Consider the following 10,776-nt stretch of genomic DNA (forward strand, 5'->3'; position numbering starts at 1 on the left):
ACTCTCTAAATGAGCTTAGAATTACAAATAGGTGTTTTTTTTATCATTTAAAACCTAGTCCTAAAATATGGGATTAGAACAACGTATTTTTACCATCATTTCATGCAAATCACTTTTGAACGAGAACACTCCATGATAAAACATGCGAAGGATGACATGGAATGAGAGTCTAGATGAAACACATGATAAGAGCAATGAAACAACCCTAGCATGATATCTAGGGAAGACATAAAAGGCATCCAAGAAACATGACACATAAAAAAGGCCTAACATGGAACTAGACTAATGAACTAAACATGAACATGATCAAATAATGAGAATAAACTTTTCAAGCATGGTTGACAATAGCCTTACTAGCTAGAGGACAAGCATACCACCACCGTTTTTGTCGAATCAATGGTGATATACTCAAACTTTTTCTAGAGCCTCTCTACGTCAAATAGAAACAAACTTCACTCAAAACCGTTGAATTTTGAGTAAGATATGGCCATTACGAGATCAATGGCAAAAACCGGTGTAATTTCATTCTCTAACTCAACTTGAGAGGGAATTCGGCATTGGCAAGGCTTCTTTGCCCAAATCAAGTTGTTAGGGACCCCTAGGTCATGTGGACTACTTCCCCAAGTCGGCAAGATGCATCTATAACTCATAGGAGACCCCACAATGGGATACAATCATCGCCATTTTGCACACTTTTCAACAAGATGACAAAATGAGTTGTCTACACTTATCCTGAATCACATGATTCAAGTTAGAACGATTTTGTTTGGAATCAACCAATTAAGAATAAAGACTATTTTAAACTGAGTAAATAAAATACATCATGTAGGGCTCTAGATCCCTGAAATCTAAGTGGTGACTCCCTTTCCTTTCCACACACTTGCCTCGTGTGGGACCCTTCCCCTGGTCCGGACGTGTATCCACAATGGTATTTTCTTTACTAGAAGAAAAAACAGAGGGCATACATGAAAGAAACCAAGAAAGAGAGTGAAAAATATGGATTAGAGAGGTCTAATAGTGTCTTATTATCTAATCTACATTTTTATTTTATTAAAAAGAGAAACAAGAGAAGTAAGCAGTAACCAACTCCATGGCAGCTAAAGAATTAACAAACTAATGAAAAGAAAATAAAATCCCATGATCACATTCCCTATTCCTAATTCATCAAGTTTTAAAACCTAGAGAGATTTACTAAACAATGATACACAAGTTCCCACCGTAAATTCTTTCAAAGTTATAAATAAAAATCAAACCAAACCAAAACAAGGCCACCAACACCTCTCCACAACTATTATTCTCTATTCATTGAGAGAGAGAATTCATCTTTGGCAGAATACATATCTTCACTAGCATATGAACAGGAGAATCCTTCCTCATTATCCCTCTCTTTCACCTCTTCAATTTTCTCAATTGCTTCATCCAAATCCAATCTTTTCTCCATATCTACTTCGCAACAATTCAATCCAATCTTCAGAAGCTTCAACATTTCTCCTTCACCATTCCTTGTTCCTCTCATCTCTGAATCAAAAACCTCTCTTGTCCACTCTTCTTTTGGAACAGAGTTTACCCAACTCGCCAAATCTGGTTCATCACTTCCTCTACCTTGTTTTAGATAATTCATGGGAAGCTTACCAGTTAAGAGCTCCAATATGAGTGTTCCAAGGCACCACACATCACTCTTCTTTGTCACACGTCCACCTTCTTCTGCAAACTCTGGTGACTTGAATGTAACCATGATTTGTGCTGCATGTTCATTGTTGACTACAGGAAGTAAACCATAGTCTGTAAGGAGGGGTTCATTGGAATCATTTAGAACAACATTGGAAGACTTCAAGTGAGCATGTGGAACACTCAAGCTAGGGAGTTCCTTATGGAGATAAGCCAGGGCACTTGTTACTCCTTTGATGATTTTCAAGCGGGTTGGCCAGTCAAGCCCTTGCTGGTCTTCTGTCCTGTTGCCTGAATTAATAATACATTAAAAACAAAAAATAATCACAAGTTCAAGTTCAAGTCATTCAATGCTAGAAGTTAGATAATATGGGAGAGTGATGGTATGCGAGCGGTATACCGTATGCTAGCGTTCTATGTGTCTATATCTCTCTCTGTTCTCCTCTTTGAAATGACTCCCTCACCCCCTCAAGGGGGGAAGAGAGAGATAGACACATATTATATACCGTTAGCATACCCAACCTTTTCCCAGACAATATTTACCAATCTCAAAGGAATATAGTTTGCATACAATACTAATCAATAAGGGTGCATCCTCTTTACTTTTTTAACCATTGTGTTATTTTGAAAAGTTATTTTAGTCATGGGTAGAAAAAGGTTTTCAAAATAAATTGACAATGACTTATCATTACGTGATTTTCAAAAATTGTCATTGTCTGTCTGAAATGATAAGTCACTTTCAATTTAATTTTTAAAACTCTTTTTTATCATTTTTTTTTTCTCAAATTTGAACTTATGATCCGAAGGCCTCATTCTATCTGTTGACCACGTAAAAAGGGTTTTCAAAATAAATTGAAGTGACATATCATTATGTCATTTTCAAAATCTATCATTGTCCATGTGAAATAACAAGATTACCCCTACATAAATTAACTTTTGAGAATAAGATAAGAGACAAAAAAGTAAGGTTAAAATCTTCTTGTAATTTTCCCAATAAAAAAATATGCATGGATGCATGAATGTATGAGAATGACTTAACTGTGAAGGAGAGAAGCCAAGCTGCCATTTCCTATGAAATCAGATACCAACAGCTTCTCTTCTTTCCTGTAGTAATAAGCTACAAGAGGAAGCAAATTAGGGTGTCTCAATCTCCCAAGCCTTCTCATATGTTCTTGAAAATCTTCCCTGCCCACTTTGTTCATATGTCTAAACCTCTTCACAACCATAGCTTTACCAGTAGTGAGAACAGCCTTATAAGAAGACCCAAAAGATCCACTGCCCAATACTTCAGCTGAGGCTCTAAGCAAATCTTGTAACTCAAACCTCTCAATGTCATCTCTCACAAAGGACAACTTCCCATGTTCTGCCTTATGGCGGCTGGAGGTAGAGTGATCTTGTGACCTAGTTTCCATTTGATCTTCTTCGAAAGTAACAACCTTGGCTCTTCGGCTACTAATTGATGAGGGTCGACCTAGTTGCTCTGTTTGACAACTTCTCCGGTGGATGATAATTAGAATTATAGCAACAACCACCAGGGCAACTACTACTACTGCTACAAAAGCAGCGATAACGGTTTTTGATGCAAATGATGTCTGCTTAGTGGTGGTGGTGGGGGGTGATTGGCAAGCCTCCAAAGGCGCCCCACAGAGACCCTTGTTGCCTGAAGCACAATCAGAATTTAGACTGTGTTAAGTATATATATCTATCTAATTAATGATATAAAAGCTGGCACAAAAAAATGATTTAAAGATAGGATCGGATCAGTAGATTGGGGCTGATCCAGATCAGATCAATCCAAATCGAATCAGTAGTTTCTAACATCACAGGCCGATTCTGTTATGTGCCTAATTGGGCCCACTCTAGTGTATGGGAGCTACATTGGGCCAGCCTAGTATGGGATAGGTTAAAAGGCTTGATTTAACGTGTTCCATCAACTCTAGAGCTTTTGGCGTATCGGTCAAGTACCTAACATTTGGTATCAGAGTCACACATCACGTCATAGGTTCGAGTCATGCAAAGGATTACCTAGGTGAGGCAACCTGCAGTAGAGTGAAAGCTGTCAAGAAAGGGCTACCTGCCTCTAGGCAAAAACTTTGGAGCAGAGTGGAGTCACTTGAAAATGACTACCTACCGTCAGAGTGAAAGCTGCCTACAGTGAGAGCCACCAAGGACAACGGCTGTAGAAGCGTGGTGGTCTGTTATATGCCTAATTAAGCCCACTCTAGGGTATGGGAGCAAGATTGAGCCAACCTAGTATAGGATATGTTAGAGGCTTGATTTAACATGTTCCATCAACTTTGAAACTTTTGGCGTATTAGTCAAGTACCTAACGGATTCTAAGGTTTTCAAAGATCAATCTAAATCTCGATTTCAGGTTTTTTATACCCAGCAAATATGAGACATTTGCTTGAATTTGGTAGCTAAGAAGAACAAGAATTTTTAGAAAAAAAAAATCAGAAGACCAAGTAAACCCTCATTCACTAAACTTTTATTAAAAAAATATATTTATTTGGTAAGTGAGTTTTTGTTTTTGTTTTTTTTTTTTTTTTGGGGGGGGGGGGGGGGGAGTGAATTATTTGCTAAGATGGTTTATTAAAATCTTTTTTTTTTTTGGTAAAGGTTTATTAAAATCTAACAACAAAGTCTTGGGTTGTCAGATAATCTCGGTGATACAAGTTCATGGAGGTGCTAGACGAAATTTTGCGGCTTCCTAGGTTGCAGGAACTTTCCAGCTACCTGGGCTCGCAACCAAATAAATGGAATCTCCAAAGTTATTTTGGAAAATACTAAAACCTAAGGGTATTTGTGAACCCATCCATTTTTTTACTGCGAGCCTGAGTAGCAAGAAAGTTCTTACAACCTAGGTTTTTTTTCCGGAGATGCTCTTGGGATATTTCAATTGTAGAATCCAAACAAAATTGGTATGGTATCTACTTCAATTTTGGATGGATTTCATGAAATAGTCAACAAATATAATTTTTATCAATAAATTGAAATTGTTGTGATTACATTAATCTGAAAATTTTCAAGAATAAGAAATCCATTTGATATTTCAATTTCAATTCAAACAACTTCTTTACTATTTCGGAATATTTTTTCCATTTGATTTATAGTTCACTGAAATAAAAGTGTAAAATTAAATCAAACAATTTCCGAAATAAAAACCACCACCTGAAATTTATATTAAAATCATACCAAATCAAGCCTAGGTTCTAGGCAGCTACCAAGCAGCGCAGCTATAAGGGCCTTGGCTGGTTCTAGCCAGTTTTTAAGATTGAAAATGGTCTTCACCTTGGGAAGGAGTGGGGTTAATGCTTTTCAAATGCAAAAATAAATAAATAAAAAGCCCTTAAAGAGTCAGGACTCAAGACTAAAGAAATGATAAGAAGACCTATCCTTGGAAATCTTTTGAAATTCTTTATTCATGAAGACGGAGGATCCAATCATTCAACGTGCTCGCAAGTTCACAACATGCTTATTTCAAGATTTGAAAGATAGAATATTTAATTAAGGGCAAGAGATCTCTATTTCGAGGGTAGAAGCATCATTTCACGGTGTCCTATGAGACGACATATGAAACACCATCGAGTTGAGATCTTTTTTTCGTTAATTAATTAATAATAAAATTTGAAGAGAGTCTTCTTACGTAGAAGCTCAGTCCCATTCCTGATCCTCTACCGCCGCCTGCCCGTGAGGCCAGCATGCAACCTCACACAGGTACGGGCAAAATGAGCACCCTACCCCACCAGGGCAGGGTGCTCAGGCAGTGGGTAAAACGAATATTTCATCCTTGCCTGTGTGAGACTGCACGGGTAGGTGGCAGCAGGGGATCCAAATTGCCCATATAAACCTACCATTCAAAAGTAAACTACTTGCATAATTTCATACATGGAAAATGGAAATTTCATCCTACCACTAGTCACATTACTTCTATTATTTTTCTGTCTTTTTATTTCCTGCATGGATAACCAACCTAATTCCACTACATGCATTAATGGACATGAGGCTTCTCATCTCCTTGTAAAGGGCGTAATCCGTGCATGAGGTTTCTGTCATTGTGGGGTCTAAGGAGGATCATAATGTACGCAGTCTTACCCTTGCTTTCGCAAAGAGACTGTTTCCAAACTCAAATCCATAACCACTTGATCGCAATGGAGCAACCTTACTATTGCACCAAGTCCCGCCCTCTAATTGATAGAAAATTTATATATAAAGAATTGAACAAAAAAAACTGACCTGCAAAAGAGCTTGAATCCATCTTGCTAAGACGTGCAGGAATTGGACCCTCCAATTGATTATTTGCTAGACTCACCAATCTCAAATCTGCCTGTTGGAAATCTGGAATAGTTCCCTCAAACTTGTTCCCTTCAAGCCCTAATTCCAGAAGCTTTGATAACTTAGCAAATGATGATGGAATCTTACCAGTTAATTCATTCTCTGCCAAATACAAAAACTTCAAAGACCCCATTCCTGTAAATGCATCATCTGGAATCTCACCATAAAACTTATTATTCGATAGATACACCGATTTCAATGCCCCAAGTTTCCATATTTTAGGAATTGGACTGTTGAAGCTATTGTTCAACAAGCTTACAGACCTTAAGAAACTTAATCCCATTAGGTTATCTACGTCGATGGTTCCCATTAAACCCATATTCTCAAGTTGTAATCCGCGAACGGTGTCATCGGTACACCGAACGCCAATCCAACCCTTGCAAGGGCTTGTCGACGCGTTCCAGCTATTGAGAACGGTGGTAGGGATTAACGAGGCCTTGAATTTGAGAAGGATATCTGATTCTGATGCCGCCGGAGAAACTGCCATTGTCATTGCAAGGATATCGAACACGACACAGAAGAAGATAATTAGGCGTGGGAGATGGAAGGGTGAGTGGTAACGGGCCATGAAGGGGGGAGGGTTGGTGCGCGCACAAGCAAGCGCAGCTATGTGCGCGCAGAACGGCGTTTTTGCTGCTTGTGGGCGTTGTGTATGGGAACGCGGGAGAAAGTTTGAGGATGAATGGTTTTTGATGAGTTTCGCAGAAAAATGAGGAAAGCCAGAAAGAAAGAGAGAGAGAGAAAGAGGGAGAAGAGGTGGGAATCAATGGGTGGTTGAGGAAATTGAAGTACTAAGAATAGAAAGTAGTATGGTTGGAAAGAGAGGTTGTGAGATTGACTAAGTCCTAATTCATTGATTCTCTCTGGACTCTTCTTCTTAATTAGAATTTTTAAATGGGTATGTGTTGGATGATGAGATGTAAGGCCGGCCATTTTTGAATTTTGTATTCTTTATTGTTATTCTTATTGTTGTTGTTGTTGTTTATTAACATTAATAATTCTTACAATTAAGCAATAATATATATTTTGTGAGTATTCTTGGGGAGTTTAGTAGAGGGGTTAGGGATACTAAACATATAGGTAATAAAAGAACAGGTAAATGGTATTCTAGTAACCTAGCTATCCTTTCAACATTTGCAATTGGCTATTTTATCTGATATATTGTCAATCCATGGTTGCTTCTTGATCTAAATAAGGTGGAAGCATCGTTGGATTAGACAACCTGATTTCTTGAGGACATTCTTTCATTAGTTACTCAATTGTTTTCTGTTAATTTTCGGTTTATCCCTCCTAGTTCTAAATAGTGATGCTCATTTAATTTGCTTGCAACTAAAAGCTTTGTCTTTACATTTGTCCTGTGTTATATATGGTGGGGGTAGGCCACCTACTTCTCTCTCTCTCTCCCTCTCTCCCTCTCTCCCTCTCTCTTTTAGAAAGATGGAGGAGGGGTGGTGGGAATCCTAGACTAGATGAGGATCAGGAAGTCTCAAACTCGAAACCTCCTTGGGTTGGGGCAGCTAGGCTCTGTTGCACTAGCCTCAAGTCAGCTACGCTAACAATTGTCTTCTTCATGGATCTATTTCTTTCCCTTTTCTCAGAAGGAACTTTTCCCCTGACAAAAAAAATTAAAAAAAAAGTAGTAGAATAGCCTGGCCCTAATAATTATCTGCCAGGTACACCTATCATGAATGACAATAGGATAATTAGATTGCTTATCCAACTTCATTGCGTGGTACCTTTGGTGAGCATACCCATTTGCAAGGGCAATATGGTTTAGTAGCACACTATCCTATATTGTTCGAACTTTGGATACACCAAATATACATCTTTGGATCCAAAATTGGGGGCTCTGGGAGTTCCTGGGAAAAAGATATACGGTGAGACCACTTCTCTTTCCAGCTTTATTGCATGGTATATTTGGCATGTACGGAATGACTTTGTTTTCAAAATACATACATGGTCTGCAGTTGATGTTATTCAACAAGCTCAACGAGCCTACAATGAATTTCAAGATTCATGTGGTGCCCCACAATCAATTAGTATCCCTCAACCGGTAGCTCATATGCCATTATAACAGCCAACAATTCCATCAAAGCCTCAAGCTAGAGGTTTTACAAAGATTAATTGTGATGCATCCTTAGTTTCTGATAGCACTGATGGACAACTTGGGATCATTTTTCGTGATTGTAATGGTAGACCGCTATATGTTGCCTTTGAACAATCTATGTTCTCAACCATTCTGATAGGTGAGGCAATGACGATTCAGATGGTAATTCTTGATCAAGCTATTGAAGATAGTATGGATCATCTAATTGTCAAATCTGACAACAAAGAATTGATCTCTATCCTCATTTGCAAGTGTATTGATCCACCAATTTTAGTGATTCATATCATCCATGATATTATTTATTTGACATCAAGTTTAGAATCATATACTTTTGCTTTTATCCCAAGGGAGAGTAACAGTTTGGATGACTCCCTTTCCAAGAGGGCCCGGTCCTTCTCTTGCAAATCTCATCTCACCCGACTTGAGAGTGTTTAGATTTGAAAAAGAGAGAGAGAGAGTCTCTCTCTCTACAGTACTGAGACATGTCAAGGTGTCACTAGCACGTTGTGTCTCCTCCTCCCAAGCCAGCAAAGAAAAACAAAGAAAGCTCCTCAAAACTTCGAAAAGTCATTCAAAATGCGCCCACATGCTTATGAATGAAATGCTGGCATTTCTCGATTAATTCGCGGGATCGCTCCCTTCTATCATTTTACAGTCTTACTCCTCTCTCTCTCCCTTGTCCCCAACCCTCACGTGTGCACCTTTCTATTATTATCATTAACAGAACTGCTCTTGAAGATTTGAGGAAGAAGACTTGGTTTTGACTTGGAGAACCTTGGCTACACCATTGGAGGTTCAGATCTGTTTACCTGGTGTGCTCATCGGAGGAAGAACCACTTCTCTATTGGAGGAGCGACACTTGAGGCTCATCAGGTTAGCAAGTTTCTGTTAATTCCTCTTGTTTAATTATATGATTATTCATGGGATGTGAAAGAAACCCGAATCGATCTGTTATACCCACACCCGAGATCCTAATTGTTTATTACTATCCTCATGACGTGTAGATGGTGCTGCCACGTATGCCAGTGAGTTGTACGCAATGGTTGTCAAGCCCAGCCATAAGATCATAGATTTCGGCAAAGGTTTGGCCATTGAGGAGAGGTTTTTCAACTGCGAGTGGGGGAAATCTGTTGATGGTGACTTCACCGATTATCCTCCTAGTGCAAGCCCTAAAAGCGAGGAGTACCGTAAGGAGCACCCCGTGTCATGCTACATCGACACTTCGTCCCTCGATGAAGTTAGCATCAAAGTGAGGAAACTTTTCGGGATCATGGAAGACACACCATGATGGAATAGGGGTAAGTTACTGACCCTAGTTATCACTTGTTCTCACCCCTTGATGACCTGCGTGTGTGTGGGCCAAGGTCCGGTTACTTCTCTTTTATTTTTTGCTTTTACAATAGGAACGGATCCTCGAATGGATCCACTTCAGGTGAATCCGTTCGTGAGTCCATCCGTGCTATAAGGACCCTTTTTTATTGTGAACCTTGTGGGACCCTCACGCCCGTGTCCCGGACACCATTGTTTTGTCTCCAGACATGGTAGACCCCACCCCTATCTTTCCCTTACCTTGTTGGGCCATGTAGGTGGGCCCCTAACTCATAACTTAAACTAAAAATGGGTTTATGACTTAAGGGCCTAGACAAACAAGACCTTAGGACCTTTTTACTAGCATAAAGATGTCTTGGCAATTTATTGGTCATTAAGACCAAACCTAACAACCGATTGGGCATTGAAGAGAAGAGAAGGGGAGAAGGAGAAGAAGGCTAAGGTGGTAAGGCTTGCTGATTTGGAGGATTCTTTAATCTCCTATTGGCAAAGGTGAGATCACACGCCGCTCTCTCCTCCACCATTCCATCTTTGGGTTTTGGGGATCTCACCTTGGGATGGATCGACCTAGGGATTCATTTGGGACCCAAACAATGAGCTTGCTAGGGAAGGGACTTCATTAATGAGGTTCCATTCCCTAATTATGACCCTTAAGAGACCCAAGTTTGTTGTTGAATCTAGGGTTCATTTAACCAAAACCCTAAGTGTTGACAAGAGAGGAGTTTAATCCCTTGTAAACCCTAGATTCAATATATGGTATGTGGCATTATAACCTCAGGAAGGTTTAGGACACTCCTCCCTAGCTTTTGAGGCTGTTGAACCTTAAGGAAAGAGGTTGGGAGTTTAAATCTACGAATTTCGAGTTTATCGTCGAACGGATCCATTATCATGCTTCCGTTCGAAGATCCGTTCCATGGCTTCAGGGCATTATACAGTAACAAACTCACGACTGGACTCACCATTTTACCTCCATCCGTGAATCCATTCTATTCAGGATTTTCATGACTGAGAATGGATTCACGAATGGATCCAACGAATAGAATCTGTTCCTAAATCCGTCCTTTGCATTTTAGACCTTTGGCCTGGACGGACCTAGGAATGGACCCAGGTGTTGATGCCTCCTTTCCTGAGTCCGTTCATGCTCTGTTTTGCTAAACTTAATAGTAACCTTTGGGGACCCTCTTGGGACCCCTCCTACACTCCCTAACACTTGTGTTCACGCATCCCTAGGTAAATAAACTACTACAAAGGAGCATGTACCATGCCAAACGGTGATAAGCAACTCGATCGATAAGTTAACTATTGGTGAGTGGGTTTGGGTAACTGTTTGGGTTTGT

At 39.6% G+C, this 10,776-nt stretch overlaps 1 protein-coding gene across 1 annotated transcript; it reads right to left on the bottom strand.

Moving 5' to 3' along the window:
- Window positions 1–1,254: 1,254 nt before the first annotated feature.
- On the bottom strand, window positions 1,255–6,490 carry LOC122662911 (pollen receptor-like kinase 4). The gene is made up of 3 exons (XM_043858612.1): window positions 5,905–6,490; window positions 2,708–3,328; window positions 1,255–1,959 (listed from the first exon to the last, which is right to left on the bottom strand). The coding sequence occupies exons 1-3, from the start codon at window positions 6,488–6,490 to the stop codon at window positions 1,292–1,294; spliced, it is 1,875 nt and encodes a 624-aa protein (XP_043714547.1). The 3' UTR covers window positions 1,255–1,291.
- Between the last annotated feature and the right edge of the window lie 4,286 nt (window positions 6,491–10,776).

The sequence above is a fragment of the Telopea speciosissima genome, chromosome 5, assembly GCF_018873765.1.
Source record: "Telopea speciosissima isolate NSW1024214 ecotype Mountain lineage chromosome 5, Tspe_v1, whole genome shotgun sequence".
In the NCBI taxonomy this organism is placed as follows: Eukaryota; Viridiplantae; Streptophyta; class Magnoliopsida; order Proteales; family Proteaceae; genus Telopea; species Telopea speciosissima.

Excerpts from the sequence above, each read along its gene's own strand:
- LOC122662911 (XM_043858612.1), bottom strand. The coding sequence starts at position 6,490 with ATGGCAGTTTCTCCGGCGGCATCAGAATCAGATATCCTTCTCAAATTC. Across the intron at positions 3,329-5,904 it reads GGATTCAAGCTCTTTTGCAG|GCAACAAGGGTCTCTGTGGG; the intron begins GTCAGTTTTTTT and ends ATTGTGCTTCAG. Across the intron at positions 1,960-2,707 it reads CTTGGCTTCTCTCCTTCACA|GCAACAGGACAGAAGACCAG; the intron begins GTTAAGTCATTC and ends TTATTAATTCAG.